Raw genomic sequence first — 17,345 nt, 5'->3', positions numbered from 1 at the left:
AGGAGAGAAACACAATGTGAGAGTGCAATATCAACCAGCTGCCTCCTGCACACCCAACTCCGAGGAGCTAGCACACAACCTAGGCACAATCCCAGCAATCCAATTGGTAACCCGACTGTGCATGGTATTACACCCAAACAAGTGAGCCACAACATCCATGATGGTATATTCAGTTTAGATTACAAAGTGCTAATCTTTGTAAATTTAAACATTCAAATACACAATGATCTAAATTATGCAATGAATTTTTGACAAAGTTAAACTTATATCCATATAAAGAATTATACAGAAATGTTTGAACCAGTTTTATTAAAAATACCGAAATATTCATAAAAAGGGAAAAACTGCCGAAACCGGTTTGGCTCAGTGGATAGAGCGTTGGCCTGCGGACTGAAAGGTCCCAGGTTCGATTCCGGTCAGGGGCATGTACCTGGGTTGGGCACATCCCCAATGGGAGATGTGCAAGAGGCAGCTGATGGATGTTTCTCTCTCATCGATGTTTCTGACTCTCTCTCTCCCTTCCTCTCTGTAAAAAATCAATAAAATATTAAAAAAAAGGGAAAAACTATTGGTGATATATTCAAAGGTAAGAATATCAGAAAAAAAGATGAGTTACTCATATATCTTTACTAAACCTCCAAGTACTTATGAAACATAAATTAAAGCAGAAGAATACTTAGAAACTGCAAAGTGATCTATTAAAATGGGATGTAAAGCAATGGTTAGTAGGAAAGCTGTGAAGAACAGGGCAGATTAAAAAAGGTCATGAAGCAAGTTCACAGTGACAGGTATGGTCAGTGTTATGCGTATAATGATGGTTTCAGTTTCATGCACACAGCAAGATTTATGAAATGCTATACTAAACACATGTACTTTATTCATCATAGCTTTTAAAAATGGTTCCAGATTTTTTTAAAAATTGTATGTTCAACTCTATTGGAAAAATAGGTTTGGCAAATCTATATTCAATCCACCTTCTTATTCCCTCTGGGCGAGAGTCTCGCCCAGTAACAGAAAATATAACAATAAAGAATTTTCACCCAAACCAACAGGAATACTGGCTGGGTCACAAAAGTCACAACTGGAGTCTGGACTGAGTCTCCTTAAGGCAGCGGTTCTCAACCTGTGGGTCGCGACCCCTTTGGAGGTTGAATGACCCTTTCACAGGGGTCGGCTAAGACCATCCTGCATATCAGATATTTACATTATGATTCATAACAGTAGCAACATTACAGTTATGAAGGAGCAACGAAAATAATTTCATGGTTGGGGGTCACAACATGAGGAACTGTATTTAAAGGGCCAGAAGGTTGAGAACCACTGCCTTAAGGAATCATTGCAAATAACTGCATCTGAACATTATGCTAAGAGAAAGAATACACTATAGAAACAGACCCACAGAGAACAGGCAGACAACTCTGATGGGGTCAGGTGAGAGGGAAGGGTCCAGGGTTCAATTACAATCAAGGGCAAATGCCCAGATTGTGGGCATGATACCATGCAGGGGTGGACAACCCTTGGCACGCGTGCCAAACATGGCACGCCAGTAACTTTTGCTGGCACGCGAAACCCTCTCTTATAATCTTCCATCTACAATTTTTTGCTTAATATCGACTTTTTTATTTCATCATATACTGTGTTTTTGTTACTCGAATGAATTTTATTATTTCTTCAAGGTTCCTCACATATGTACACCTTAAGAGAGATATCAAGTAGGTGTAACATGTTCTCAAAAAATTAGGGTTGGCACGCAAAAGAATTTTGAGTCAGAGATTTTGCTGGTTTTGGCACGCACTCACAAAAAGGTTGCCCACCCCTGATGTAGGGTAAGTTTAAGAGGCAGCCATTCAATGATTCCCTCTCATCATTGATGTTTCTATCTTAGCCTCTCCGTTCCTCACTGAAATCAATAAAAATATTTTAAAAAAGAAAGTGCAAAATAGATACATACACTTCCAGAATAATAAACACACACACACACACACACACAAAAAAAACAGTAACACTTAAGGGAACTTTCAATAATGTTTGTGTTTAAATGTATGTGATTCAATTCAGATTAATGAGGTTTCACAAAGTTTGCCATATTGTTAAGACCTAACAAAAAAACTACATTTTCTACACATATAAGAAATTTTTCACATGAATTCATATGCACAAAGCAAAGAGAAGATTGGCTGAAAGATTCCTCACATTAATTGCACACATAAGGCCTTTATCCAGAGTGAACTTTCTGATGATTATGGAGACCGCCCCTACTGGAAAAAGATTTACCACATTCCCTGCATTTATAAGGCTTTTCTCCCGTGTGAACTCTCTGATGTTCACGGAGGCCATTTCTACGTGTAAAAGATTTACTACATTCACTGCATTCATAAGGCCTTTCTCCAGAATGAACTCTCTGATGATCATGAAGACTATCTGACCTGGTGAAAGACTTCCCACATTCACTGCATTTATAAGGCCTTTCTCCAGTGTGAATTCTCTGATTACAATTAGGGTGAGTGCTAGTAATAAAAGATTTCCCACATTCACTACACTGAGAAGACCTTTCTCCAGAGTGAACTCTCTGATGACAACGAAGTTGAGTGCTAGTGATAAAAGATTTCCCACATTCCCTACAATGATAAGGCCTTTCTCCAGTGTGAGAACGTTGATGATTACGGAGTGTACTGCTACTGGTAAAAGATTTGCCACATTCACTGCACTGATAAGGCCTTTCCCCAGTGTGAACTCTCTGATGACAACGAAGGTCAGTGCTTGTGATAAAAGATTTCCCACATTCACTGCAATGATAAGGCCTTTCTCCAGTGTGTACTCTCTGATGACGACAAAGTTTAGTGCTACTAGTAAAAGCTTTCTCACATTCACTGCATTTATAAGGCTTTTCTCCAGTGTGAACCCTCTGATGACAATGAAGGTTGCTGTTATCGGTAAAAGATTTCCCACATTCATTGCATTGATAAGGTCTTTCTCCAGTATGAAATCTCTGATGACGACAAAAATCAGTGTTATTGGTAAAAGCTTTCCCACATTCACTGCATTTATAAGGCTTTTCTCCAGTGTGAACTCTCTGATGACAACGAAGGTTACTGCTAGTGGTAAAAGATTTCCCACATTCACTGCACTGATAACGGCTTTCTCCAGTATGAATTCTCTGATGACAACAAAATGCAGTGCTAGTGGTAAAAGATTTCCCGCACTCACTGCACTCATAAGGCCTTTCTCCAGTGTGAAGTCTCTGATGACGACAAAGGTTTTGCATCCTCGTAAAAGCTTTCCCACATTCACTGCATTTATAAGGCTTTTCTCCTGTGTGAACTCTCTGATGACAATGAAGGTTACTGCTAGTGGTAAAAGATTTTCCACATTCACTGCACTCATAAGGCCTTTCTCCAGTGTGAAGTCTCTGATGATGACAAAGGCTTTGCATTGTGGTAAAAGCTTTCCCACACGCACTGCATTGATAAGGCTTTTCACCATTGTGAACCCTCTGATGACAACGAAGGTTACTGCTAGTGGTAAAAGATTTCCCACATTCACTGCATTTATAAGGCTTTTCTCCAGTGTGAACTGTCTGATGATAATGAAGTTGATTGCTACTAATAAAAGATTTCCCAAATTTACTGCACTCATAAGACCTTTCTCCCGTATGAAGTCTCTGATAATGAAAGCTAGAACACTTGGTAAAATATTTTCCATACTCACAGCAAACAAAACGCCCACTTCCAGCATGGACACCCTTGTCTTGAATAAACGTGTCGTTGCAGCCAATGTCTTCTTCGCATTCTTTTCTGATGTAATAATCTTTTCTCCTTTGAAATGTCACCCCACACTTCAAAATATCATTTGGCCTTTCCCTGGTCTGAGTAGTCTCTTGGTGGACATGCCCTGACCCAGTAAGAATGCCCTGCCCAAGCTTCCCCCAGGGAAAATGATTCTGGGACACGTCCAAATTGCAGCCATTTGTAAGTGAGGTCCTGTCTACATCTCTAATGAAAGTCTTCTTTCTCACATGCTGCTGGTGAAATTCTTTGAAAAAGAGCTTTTTTGCACCTGCCCCATTCCCCAACAGTGTCTGTCCATATTGTGTTCCCTGCAGCTCAGTCAATTTGAAAATGTTTCCCAAAACTAGTCTACAACTCTCACTGTGGCTCTTCTGGGAAGACAAGGCTAACTTGGGATTCCTTGTCTGTGACAATCTTACAGAAACATTCTGTTCAGTTGGTGCCTCCACATTCTCTGCTCCACAGCAGCAACCTGAACAAAAGGAAAGGCTGGTGAGGTACATATTGACCTTATGAAAACAGAATATCTTCACCACAAATGTGTTTTATACAGTAATAGAGGCCCAGTGCACGAATTCGTGCACCAGTGGGGACCCTAGTCTGGCCTGCAGGATCGGGTCAAAACTGGCTCTCCGACATCCCTTGAGGGGTCCTGCATTGGGAGAGGGCGCAGGCCAGGCAAAGGGACCCCACCGGTGCATTTTCAGAGCCAGGGAGAGACGCAGGAGGTTGGCCAGCCAGGGAGGAACTGTAAAAGGGCTCCAGGGCGTGTCCAGCCCGTCTCACTCAGTCCCGATCGGCCAGAAACCAGCAGCAAGCTAACTTACCGGTCAGAGGATCTGCCTCCTGCTGGTCAGTGTACGTCATAGAAACTGGTCGACCGGTCGACCTTCTGCCCCAGGCGGTCAGTGCACATCATAGCGAGGGGTTGAGCGGCCTTAGCATATCATTAGCATATTATGCTTTGAATGGTTGAAGGGCCGACCATTCAACCAAACACTTAGTATATTACGCTTTTATTATATAGGTTTTGGCCCCAAAGGTCAGTCAATGGTGAAAATCTCAGCAAGGGAGGGACAGAAGCACAGATGGGACACAAAGAAGAGGCAAGGGTCTGCTCATTGTTCCTCCCCAAATGGCTTCCTTTAGGACCTTTCATGCTGGTGACTTGAGTCTGTGTAGAAAAATCTGAATGTGCTCAAACCCATAAAAATCAATTATATTAGCGCACATGATGTTCAACATCAGTATAATAACACATGTGCACACTAAGGCTCTGCAGGCATTGACCAATGTTGGAGTGCAGTAAAAAGAGACCTGTGGAAGAGGTAGAGTTGCAAAGTCTAGAGAAGTTAAGGTTTTCTTTTTCGTTTTTTAATATATTTTATTGATTTTTTTACAGGGAGGAAGGGAAAGGGATAGAGAGTTAGAAACATCGATGAGAGAGAAACATCAAACATCGATCAGCTAGCCCTAGCAGGTTTGGCTCAGTGGATAGAGCGTCAGCCTGCAGACTGAAGGGTCCCTGACTTGATTCTGGTCAAGGGCATATACCTGGTTTGCTGGCTCGGTCCAACATGCAGGAGGCAGCCAATCAATGATTCCCTCTCATCATTGATGTTTCTATCTCTCTCTCCCTCTCCCTTCCTTTCTGAAATCAATAAAAATATATTTAAAAAAAAATCAGACAGAAATCTGTGGCGGCTGCAGCTATGGGAGCACACCTGGCCAGGCGCTACCTGGGCGATTCATCAGAGGAGCCAGACCCTCTGCGGATGCCCACCTTTCCGCCCGACTACGGCTTCCCCGGGCGCAAGGAGCGTGAGATGGTGGCCACGCAGCAGCAGATGAATGATGCACAACTGGTGCTCCAGCAGTGAGACTACTGCTCACTACCTTATCTGGCTGCTCAAATGCAAGCGCAACAGCTTACCCAACTTCCTGGCCTGCAAGCACGAGCAGCACGACTGGGACTACTGCAAGCACCTCGACTACGTGATACGAATGAAGGAGTTTGAGTGCAAGCGGTGGCTGCTCCAGCAGAAGAAGTGGCAGGAGCAGAGGGAGGAAGATCTGGCCAGAAGCCAAGGGTCCAGCCAGGTGGCTGTGTAGTGGAGCCCACCCACCACCCATGGACAAGGGGAGAAATAAAAGCCTCCAGGCCCTCAAAAAAACAAAAAAAAAAACAAAAACATCGATCAGCTGCCTCCTGCAAAACCCCCTACTGAGGATGTGCCCACAACCAAGGTATATGCCCTTGACTGGAATCGAACCTGGGACCCTTCAGTCCGCAGGCTGACGCTCTATCCACTGAGCCAAACCGGTTAGGGCAAAGTTAAGGTTTTCTGTGGGCTAGGAATCTGAGAAGAAATGATCACTGTTAGAACTGAGTAGTTTGCAAAGTACCAACAATAAGCAAGGAGAAGTAGAACTGGGTGAGGAATGGGCAGTCATAATAAAACACTATTGAACAAAATGAGTTCATATTTATGACATTAACAGAATCAAAAACCTCCCTAACAGCCCTTCACCAAGGCAAGACCACATGTGAGTCCATTGTGTCATTCACTAAGTCATCTTTCTTCTGTGATACACAAATGATTCTTCCCATCTAAAACACAGATGAGTCAGCACGGGATTCAGATGATATAAATCCAAAAGGAAAAACCAAAGAGATATAAGGCCAGCACTTTGGTAGAACAACACAGCACAGAAGACATACAGGAAAAAGATATATGTGAATGCCATTACCAAGATGGCAGAATAGGAAATACAAGAATTCTTTCCACTCCCAGAACAAGTACACAGCCAGACATGAATAAAAACCACTATAAGGGGAATTAAACCCTGGCTGGCTCAGTGGTTGGAGTGACGGCCTGCACAGCAAAGGGTTGAGGGTTTGATTCCTCGTCAAAGTCATAAATCTGGGTTGTGATAAGCTGCCAGCCCCCGTCAGGGCATATACACAAGGCAACCAGTCAATGTGTCTCTTTCCCATTAATGTTTCTCTCTCTGTCTTCCTCTCTATCTCCCTTACTACCTTCTAATTCCTCTGAAAAGTAATAGAGAATAATATACACAAGTAAAGATTTTTTTTCAAAAGAGTGAAATTAAGATAGAAAGGAACTCAGTGGAGCAAAAAAAGGCCAATGGAACAATGGGTAATCAAACATACTTACAGTCAAACCCAAGAGTCAGAAATTTCTCTATCAACCATTGCACTTGCAAAAATGTTGACTTTGTGGCCTGCTCTGTGAAAAACATTGCAAATTTGTGTTTTTTGGAATCACAGGAGCCCCTGCAACATCTATGAATTCCCCACAGTCTACACAATCAGAGGACCCCATAAAGTTTGTCAGCATGAATTCCAAAAGAAATCCCTTTGGCAACAACTAGACCTAGGAATGCAATAAAAATCAATATGTCCCCAACAGTATTTGTAACCAAAGACACTAAAACCATCAGTTGTCACTGAAAAAAAAAATTGCTGCCAGCCGAAACCGGTTTGGCTCGGTGGATGGAGCGTCGGCCTGCGGACTGGGGGGTCCCAGGTTCGGTTCCGGTCAGGGGCATGTGCCTGGGTTGCAGGCACGTCCCCAGTGGGAGATGTATGGGAGGCAGCTGATCAATGTTTCTCTCTCATCGATGTTTCTAGCTCTCTTTCTCTCTCCCTTCCTCTCTGTGAAATATCAATAAAATATATTTAAAAAAAAAATTGCTGCCAAATCCACCGTGGACCTATACATTCCTTGTTATTCTGACCTCAGCTCAAGGGGCTTCAAGGAAACTAGGCTACTGGGACTTTCTCAAACCTGAAACAACACCCCACCCAGTCAACAACCGTTGATTCCATACGCCAACGAAAGTATTTCTTGAGCTAGAATTGGTCCTAAAGTTGAAAGGAGTAACTGCTTCATTGAATGTGTAGACATCAACACAGCACTAAAAACAAGGACAACATCAAGACAACAATTGCTCTGAACCTGTGAGCAATAAAGATGACTCTTAACTAATTGGCTCATTAAGGCGTCTAGCTCGCTTCTGTTGCGATACAACAGAAAATGCCCCTTCAATAATAGGTAGACATCCCATCCAAAAGCAATAAGAATAACTGAAGTCTGACTAGACTCTAGAGCAGTGGTTCTCAACCTTCTGGCCCTTTAAATACAATTCCTCATGTTGTGACCCCCAACCATAAAATTATTTTCATTGCTACTTCATAACTGTAATTTTGCTACTGTTATGAATCGTAATGTAAACATCTGATATGCAGATGGTCTTAGGCGACCCCTGTGAAAGGGTCGTTGGACCCACAAAGGGGTCGCGACCCACAGATTGAGAACCGCTGCTCTAAAGAAACAAAACTAAGAAATATATACAGAACATCCCATCCAAGTGCAGCAGGAGATGCATTCTTGTCAAGCACACATGAGACATTCTCTAAGTAGATCATATGTTAAGTCAAAAAATTAGTCTCAAAGTTTGAGAAGAAATCACATCAAGTACCTTATCTAGTCACAATGTATGAAACTAGAAATCAGTTTTAGTTTCAATAAAGAGGACCTACAGAAGGCCAAGAGACATAAGAAAACATGCTCAAAGTCACTAATCATCCGAGAGATGCAAATCAAAACAATGAGGTACTATCTCACACCTGTCAGAATACCAGTTATCAACAAATCAATAAACTACAAGTGCTGGCGAGGATGTGGAGAAAAAGGAACCCTCGTGCACTGCTGATAGGAATGTATGCTGGTGCAGCCACTGTGGAGAACAGTATGGAGTTTCCTCAAAAAATTAAAAATGGAGCTCCCATTTGAGCCAGTAATCCCACTTCTAGGAATATATCCCAAGAAATCAGAAACACCAATCAGAAAGGATATATGCACCCCTATGTTCATTGCAGCACAATTACAATAGTTAAGATTTGGAAACAGCCTAAATGCTCACCAGCAGATGAGTGGATTAGAAAACTGTGGTACATCTACACAATGGAATACTACGCTGCTGTAAAAAAGAAGGAACGCGTGCCATTTGCAATAGCATGGATGCACCTGGAGAGCATTATGCTAAGTGAAATAAGCCAGTTGGAGAAATACAAATATCATATAATCTCACTCATATGTGGAATATAATGAACAACATAAACTGATGAGCCAAAATAGAGCCAGAGGAAAAAAACATTTTAGAATATAATAGAAGTAATCTTGTTATTTGCAGATTTTTAATCTTTCCTACAACTTTTGTGATATTATACTATGTTAGTACAGTTTTGGTAATATTACTACACTTAAAAGCCTGTTTTCCTTGAAATATTAATTTTTATTGCATATAATATTATAATTAGAATAGTTTTTTCTTAAAATATCAATGTTTATTGCATATAACATTCATTAAAAAAGCTATTTTCGCCGAGACCGGTTTGGCTCAGTGGATAGAGCGTCGGCCTGTGGACTGAAAGGTCCCGGGTTCGATTCCGGTCGGGGGCATGTACCTGGGTTGCGGGCATATCCCCAGTGGGGGATGTGCAGGAGGCAGCTGGTCGATGTTTCTCTCTCATCGATGTTTCTAGCTCTCTATCTCTCTCCCTTCCTCTCTGTAAAAAATCAATAAAATATATTTAAAAAAAAAAAAAAAAAAAAAAAAAAAAAAAAAGCTATTTTCACCCTAACTGGTTTGGCTCTGTGCATAGAGCTTCGGGCTGTAGACTAAAAGGTCCTGAGTTCAATTCCAGTCAAGGGCATGTACCTTGGTTGCGGGCTCAATGCCCGATAAGGGTTGTGCAAGAGGCAGCTGATCGATGTTTCTCTCTCATTGATGTTTCTTTTTTTTTTTTTTAATATATATTTTATTGATTTTTTTACAGAGAGGAAGGGAGAGGGATAGAGAGTTAGAAACATCGATGAGAGAGAAACACCGACCAGCTGCCTCCTGCACACCTCCTGCTGGGGATGTGCCCGCAACCAAGGTACATGCCCTTGACCGGAATCGAACCCGGGACCCTTAAGTCCGCAGGCTGACGCTGTATCCACTGAGCCAAACCAGTTTGGCACTCATTGATGTTTCTAACTCTCTATCACTCTTCCTTCCTCTCTGTAAAAACCAATAAAATATATTTTTAAAAATAAATAAATAAACTATTTTCATTTACCCAATGAAGTCCTGTTCAGTATAATTTTATACCCTTTAAGAGCAGATTTTCTTCAGAAAAATAGAATAAGAGAATTTAAATTTGAAGAATGAAATTGGTGGTCAAATTTGTAAAGCTCTTTGAAATGAAAACTAAAAAGATGAGAATTTAAAAAAAGAAAAGAAAGTAAGCCCAAGTGTCAACCTATGAACCAGGAGGTCACAGTTCTATTCTGGGTCAGGGCAAATGCCAGTAGTGGGTTCAATCCCCAGTAGGGGGCATACAGCAGGCAGCTAATCAATAATTCTCTCTCATCCTTAATGTTTCTAACTCTCTATTCCTCTCCCCTCCTCTCTCTAAAATCAATTGTAAAGAACTCACTATAAACTTCTAAAATTAATTTAAAAAATTCAGAGCCCTAGCTGGGTAGCTCAGTTTGGGAGAGTGTGGATCTGATACACCAAGGAAGTGGGTTTGATTTTCCATCAGGGTACAACGGGGGGGGGGGGGGGGGTGGGGGAGGTGGGAGCCAAGCAGCCAATGATACAGAAATGGGTGGAAGAGCAGAGCAATTTCTCTCTCTCACTCTAAGAGCAATACATAAATATTAAAAAATAAATTCAGAAAACTTACAGGATAAAATATCAACATACAAACATTAGCTCCATTTCTAGTATATGTGCTGCCGAAGCGAGCACGATTAGTTCCATTTCTAAACACTAACAATGAATTTTTTGATAAAGAAATGAAGAAAGGCCCTGGTCAGTATGGTTTGGTTGGTTGAGCATCTTCCCATGAACTGAGAGGACACCAGTTCTATTCCAGGTCAGGGCATATGCCCGGATTGTAGGCAAGATTCCCAGTAGGGGGGTGGTGCAGGAGGCTGCTGATGGTTGTATCTGAACTGGATGTTTCACTCTCTCCCTCTCCATTTCTGTCTCTCTGAAAAATGAACAAAAACATATTTTTTTAAAAAACAAATGAAGAAAGTAGACAATAACATTAAAATAAATAAAATACTGAGAAATAAATTCAACCACAAAGGTGAAAGATCTGTACATTGAACACTAGACTACAGTGATGAAAGAAATGGAAGCCCTAACTGGTTTGGCTCAGTGGATAGAGCACTGGCCTGCGGACTGAAGGGTCCCAGGTTCGATTCTGGTCAAGGGCATGTACCTTGGTTGCAGGCACATCTCCAGTGGGGGGCGCGCAGGAGCAGCTGATCGATGTTTCTCTCTCATTGATGTTTCTAACTCTCTATTCCTCTCCCTTCCTCTCTGTAAAAAAATCAGTAAAATATATTTTTTTTAAAAAAAGAAAAAAGAGCCGAAACCGGTTTGGCTCAGTGGATAGAGCGTCGGCCTGCGGACTGAAGGGTCCCGGGTTCGATTCCGGTCAGGGGCATGTGCCTGGGTTGCGGGCACATCCCCAGTAGGAGATGTGCAGGAGGCAGCTGATCGATGTTTCTCTCTCATCGATGTTTCTAACTCTCTATCTCTTTCCCTTCCTCTCTGTAAAAGAATCAATAAAATATATTTAAAAAAAAAAAAAGAAAAGAAAAAAGAAATGGAAGAAAACACAAAAAAGTGGAAAGACATCCCATGTTCTTTTTTTTTTAATAAATATTTTCTTATTGATTTTAGAGAGGAAGGAAGAGGGAGAAATAGAAAGATCAATGATGAAAGAGAATCACTGATCAGCCGCCTCTCGCACGCCCACCCTGGGGATTGAGCTCGCAACCCGGGCATGTGCCCCTGACCAGAATCAAACCCCGGATCCTTCAGTCTGCAGGCTGACGCTCTATCCACTGAGCCAAACCGGCCAGGGCAAAACATCCCGTGTTCTTGCATTTGAAAATGGAGTATCTTTAAAATGTCCCTACTAGCCAAAGCAATCTCCAGATTAAATGCAATCTGGATGAGAATTCCAATGTCTGAAACCTCAAGATACGTCAAACAGCAAAAGTAACCTTGAGCAATGGACCTGGTGGCATCACACTTCCTGCCTTCAATCTATCACAAAGCCAAAGCCACCAACCAGTGTGTTACTGAAATACACCCAGAAACACACACCAATAGCAAAGAACATAAACACAGGAATAAACTCAGGCATGTAGGTCCAGGTAATCTTTGACCTAAACCACAAGACAGGTTAAGTAGAAAAGGATAGTTTCTTCAATGAATGGTGCTGAGAAAATGGATATTTGCATGTAAAACAACAAAACTAAACACCACTGATAAAAATTAACTCAGACTGCACGAAACCATTACATTCGTCTCTTAATACCTAAAACTCCTTCAAGACAACCCAGAGAAAACACTTTGGAGATGTGTTTTGGACAAGATTTTTTGGGATGTGATACCAACCTCCAGGCAGAAAAGTAAAACCAGCAGTCCAGGCTACAACAAAGGAAAGAGCGACTTCTCAGCACAATAGCAATTAACACAATGAAATGAAAAGGCAATCTCCAGGAGGATGGGAGACCATACCTGCAAATGAGGTGAACTTATGGAAGATATTGTGATTTCACTCAGATCAGCTCAGTAAAGCAAATATCAGCCCTGGACGGTCAGCCTCAGTGGATAAAGCATCAGCCTGCGGCCCTTAGGGTTCCAGGATGGATGCAGGGCCACAGCATGTACCTTGGCTGAAGGCTCCCCCAGCCCAAACCTGGTCAGGGCAGGTGCAGGAGGCAACCGATCGACCTGTCGCTCTCCACATCTATATTTCTCTGCCTTTTCCTCTCTTTATCTCTCTCTAAAACTCAATAGCAAAATATCCTCAGGTGAGACTTAAAACATAATAAATAAATAAATAAATAAATAAATAAGCTAATATCCAGGTATAGAAGGTCATGTCATGTTAACACTATAATGAAGGCTATGAAGAACACAATAGTTTTATTGAAAAAACTCTAAATAAATTTCTTAAAAATACTTTATCAGGCCCTAACTGGTTTGGCTCAGTAGATAGAGTATCAGCCTGCGGACTCAAGGGTCCCAGGTTCGATTCCGATCAGGGGTATGTACCTTGGTTGCGGGCACATCCCTGGTAAAGGGTGTGCAGGAGGCAGCTGATCGATGTTTCTCTCTCACCGATGTTTCTAACTCTCTATCCCTCTCCCTTCCTCTCTGTAAAAAAATCCAATAAAATATATTTTTTTAAAAATAGCTTATCAGTAAACACTGGTAACCAACATCTGAGCCTGCCTGGAAAATAGCCACACTAGATTTCCTGAATGAAGAGTTGACCAAAACATGAAATTTGTAAATAAAACAAGAATGCAATATTTGGGAAGAACAACTAAGCAAATGCTAAAAGTCATGTGCCTTAATATATAAACTGGAAAAGGAATTCAAAAGACTCATTAGCCAAAAAATATTGTTACAATTAGGACTAGGGTCATAGAGACAATTTTCAAAAAAATACGTACAAATGACCATCAGGAATATTAAAAAAATGCTTTAACTCACTAGTCAAGGTGGAATCCATTTGGCCCCCTGACACACTACCAACCACAATCCTTCCCTAAGAGTTCACCACAGCAGGTTTAGTGACTAAAGCAGTGGTTCTCAACCTTCTGGCCCTTTAAATACAGTTCCTCATGTTGTGACCCAACCATAAAATTATTTTCGTTGCTACTTCATAACTGCAATATAGCTACTGTTATGAATCGTAATGTAAATATCTGATATATAGGATGGTCTTAGGCGACCCCTGTGAAAGGGTCGTTCGACCCCCAAAGGGGTCGCAACCCACAGGCTGAGAACCGATGGACTAAAGGGTTAGAATAGAGCAGTACAAACAAACCCACCCTGCCAACCACAGCAACTGCCCAGAAAAGTGGAAAAATCAAGCAATGTATACAGTCCACAGGTGAGGACAGAGCACTCCTAGAGGTGAGGGGGGGATGAGGACATGCAAAGCCAAGTCTCCAGAACCAGCCAGAGTGAGGGTCTTACCCAGGGAGGATATAAGTTCAAAGTTCTCCAGCATCACGTTCAGGTACAGCTGCCTCTGATCCTCATCAAGGAGGCTCCACTCCTCCCTGGAGAAGTACAGGGCAATGTCCTCAAAGGTCACGCCAACCTGTCAGAATGGAGAGAAATGAAATCAGAGCTGTCTCTCTGAGAACCAGTAATTCGACTCCTTACACCTCTTCCCCACCCTCAACCTCCTCCAGGGCTCCCCAGTTTAGTGTGGACACCAGTCCCTCATGCCAGGGCAGGCTGCTCTCTCATCACAGTCCCATTAGTCACTGTGATGGCCCTCAGCAGAGCAGCTGGGTTGGGAAGGGGGACAGCAGAGAAATATCATCTAAGGCAGCTCTGGGCCATGCCTGCAGGGCCCCAGCCTTCCTGCCAAGCAACACCACTGCAGTCTCCTAGATCCTGCTTCCAGGACAAAGACAAACCTGGGCTTATGCTTCACCCTTTAATCCTCACACCAGGTCCCCGGGACCACCAGCTCACACTTCCGCCAGATGTGCACACCACTGTGTAATGTCTACCTCCTTCCCATCTCAGACCCCAGGTTCACTCCCTCAGCTCTGCCCCCTTCCTGCTCCACAGCACAGCACCTCTCTGCACTCACCCATGAACTTGGCACATGGCATCCAGAGAGAGTTTGAGAGGGTTCAGAAGGATCTGGCACAACCCCAGTTTCCTGTCGGACCCCACAGCCTGGGGAAAGCAGGGCATGCGGCTCTTAAGTCCTCCCTGCCCGGCTCCGATTTTTGCCTCAATACTAACCACCCACATCCTCAGGGAACCTCAGATGCGAGTCACCCCGTCCTCTCTGCCCTGCACTTGCTGTGTCCTCAGAAGCCACCACACTCGTCTCTCCCCTCCGCCTTCCTCACGGTCCTCCACGCGGGACTGAGCTGCAGGACGGGACAGGCGCCCGCACCCGGTCTGTCCTGTTGGGTGTGAGGAGGCGATGAGGACCCGAAGGGACACGCACTCACCTCAGGCCTGCAACTCAGCTCGGGCGCCGCCATTAGACCCTGTGGGCAGCGCGGGGCCGGAGGCCGCTGCGGGAATGGCGGTCCCTGGCCCGGCCCTGATAGCGACTGGGAGCTTCAATCCCACATGTGAGCTGTGCGCACCCCTGCAGGCTCCCACCATGGGCTCTGAGGCGGGGAGCACCACCCTCCAGCCTTCTCCACCGGACTCTGCGACCAGGAGCTCCTGACCGCCTGAAAATAAAACTGAGAGAAGACAAAACCCCGCCAGGAGGCCTACCCGTCCCGCCCTACAGAAGTGGCCAAGCGGAAACGCCTTTCCTGAGCCTCCATTGGCTCAGCCCGTTGTCATTCCACGCCCGGCCTTCTGGGTAATGTAGTTCCTACGGTCCAAGGCCAGGATCCTGTATTTCCACAGCTCAATCCAGGACTGGACTGGGGGGCATATAGCTCAGTACACACCAAGTATACTAAGTGTCCTCCACCACCTCCAGCGGATGTGATCTTTAGGGCAAGTTTGTTTCTGGGGCGCCTGTGAGGCTTCCTTTAGCTGCTGGATTTGCATATCTTTCTTCAGGACCTGCTCTTTCAGAATAACAGGCATTTTTTTCTTCATTCAGGCCATTAGGCATTTGTCTCCTTCAGGTCTTAGGTTGCTGGGGAACATTGCTCCTTTCTAACAAGAACTATGTTGCCTCCATTGAATCCACTAAGCAAAGTTAATGTCACAAAACAGACACTAATACTTCAGAGCATCTGCTTCTGAGGCCATCAGCAGTGTCAGCTCTGCCTGGGCCGCAGTGAGGCTGGAGTCCAGCTGCATTCCATCTGATACCACTGGCTCTAATTATTCATCTATGGCAAACAATAGAGAACATGTTGAGGACATCAGAGACATGAATTACAGGCTGAATCTCTGAGGGAAGGCAGGAGAAAGTTAAAAAAAAGAAAAGAAAAAAAATCTTTAGAGGATTAAACACACACACACACACACACACACACACACACACAGTCACCTGAGACCTGAGCATTTTCTTCTGTTCTCTGGAAGCAACAAGAAAGCTCTAAAAAAAACACTAAAAAAAACACTTTATCAGAAAACACTGGTAAGCAGCATCTGAGCCTGCTGGAAAAATAGCTACACTAGGCTTCTTGAATGCACAGTTGCCAAAAACATGGAATTTGCAAATAAAACAAAATGCAATATTTGGGAAGCACAATTAAGCAAATGCAAAGAAAATACCTTATTATGAACTAGAAAAAGTATTCAAAAGACTCATTAGCCAAATAACATGGTTAAAAATAGGATAAGGGCCCTGACCGGTTTGGCTCAGTGGATAGAGCGTCGGCCTGCAGACTGAAGGGTCCCGGGTTCGATTCCTGTCAAGGGCATGTACCTTGGCTGCGGGCACATCACCAGGAGGGGGTGTGCAGGAGGCAGCTGATCGATGTTTCTCTCTCATCAATGCTTCTAACTCTCTATCCCTCTCCCTTCCTCTCTGTAAAAAATCAATAAAATATATATAAAAAAATAGGATAAGGATGTAGAGACTACTTTCAAAACAAATACATACAAATCAAGAACAGCAATAAAGCATATGCTTTGGTCAATACTCAAGTGGAATCCATTTGGCTCCTCGCCACACAACCAACCACAAACCCTCCCCTATGAGTTCAGTACACCGGGTGTTGTGAATAAAGGGGCAGACGGGAGCAGAGCAATCAAACCAAACCTGCCAACCACAGCAGCTACCCAGAAAACTGGAAAAATCATGCAATGTATACAGTCCAGAAGTGAGGATAGAGCCCCCCCTGGAGGTGAGGGGGCATAGGAAATGCAAAGCCAAGTCCCAGAAACCAGCCAGAGTGGGGTTCTTACCCAGGGAGGATATAAGTTCAAAGTTCTCCAGCATCACATTCAGGTACAGCTGTCTCTGACCCTCATCAAGGAGGCTCCATTCCTCCCTGGAGAAGTACAGGGCAATGTCCTCAAAGGTCATGCCAACCTGTCAGAATGGAGACACCTGCCATCCTTCTCTTTACACACCTTCCCCCCTCAACCTCCTCCAGGGCTCCCCAGTTTAGTGTGGACACCAGGCCCTAATGCCAGGGCTGGCTGCTCTCTCATCACAGTCCCATTAGTCACTGTGATTGCCCTCAGCGCAATAGATGGGTTGGGAAGGGAGACAGCAGAGAAATACCATCTAGTTTCGCTCAGTGGATAGGGTGTTGTCCTGTGGACTGAAGGATCCAGGTTTCCAGTCTAATCAAGCCCACAGGCCGGTTGTGGACTCAATCCCCAGTACGGGGCGTGCAGGAGACAGCCGATGGTTGATTCTCTGTCAATACTGATGTTTCTATCTCTTTGCCTCTCCTGTCCTCTGAAATCAATAATATATATATATATATATATATATATATATATATATATATATATATGGCCAAAACCGGTTTGGTTCAG

The 17,345-nt window shown here is 43.6% G+C and overlaps 1 protein-coding gene and 1 pseudogene across 2 annotated transcripts; one reads left to right on the top strand and one right to left on the bottom strand.

The window, feature by feature from the left end:
* Positions 1 to 1,653: 1,653 nt before the first annotated feature.
* Positions 1,654 to 15,468, bottom strand: LOC308531491 (uncharacterized protein). Its single transcript, XM_081108427.1, has 3 exons — positions 14,888 to 15,468; positions 13,884 to 14,010; positions 1,654 to 4,260 (listed from the first exon to the last, which is right to left on the bottom strand). The coding sequence occupies exons 1-3, from the start codon at positions 14,918 to 14,920 to the stop codon at positions 2,216 to 2,218; spliced, it is 2,205 nt and encodes a 734-aa protein (XP_080964553.1). The 5' UTR covers positions 14,921 to 15,468; the 3' UTR covers positions 1,654 to 2,215.
* On the top strand, positions 5,501 to 5,900 carry LOC308531365 (NADH dehydrogenase [ubiquinone] 1 beta subcomplex subunit 7-like; annotated as a pseudogene). The gene has a single exon. The product of its transcript is annotated as an NADH dehydrogenase [ubiquinone] 1 beta subcomplex subunit 7-like (transcript).
* Positions 15,469 to 17,345: the final 1,877 nt, after the last annotated feature.

The sequence above is a fragment of the Myotis nattereri genome, assembly GCF_964212035.1.
Source record: "Myotis nattereri genome assembly, chromosome: 15".
Lineage (NCBI taxonomy): Eukaryota > Metazoa > Chordata > Mammalia > Chiroptera > Vespertilionidae > Myotis > Myotis nattereri.
The sequence above is the reverse complement of the archived record's forward strand: the minus strand, read 5'-3'. Positions and strand labels throughout refer to the sequence as shown.

What these genes read in the sequence shown, in the direction of transcription:
- LOC308531491 (XM_081108427.1), bottom strand. Translation starts at nt 14,920, where the DNA reads ATGGCGGCGCCCGAGCTGAGTTGCAGGCCTGAG. An exon ending in AGCTGAGTTGCAGGCCTGAG is followed by an intron (nt 14,011 to 14,887) that starts GTGAGTGCGTGT and finishes CCATTCTGACAG; the next exon opens with GTTGGCGTGACCTTTGAGGA. An exon ending in TGAACTTATATCCTCCCTGG is followed by an intron (nt 4,261 to 13,883) that starts GTAAGACCCTCA and finishes CCTTTTGTTCAG; the next exon opens with GTTGCTGCTGTGGAGCAGAG.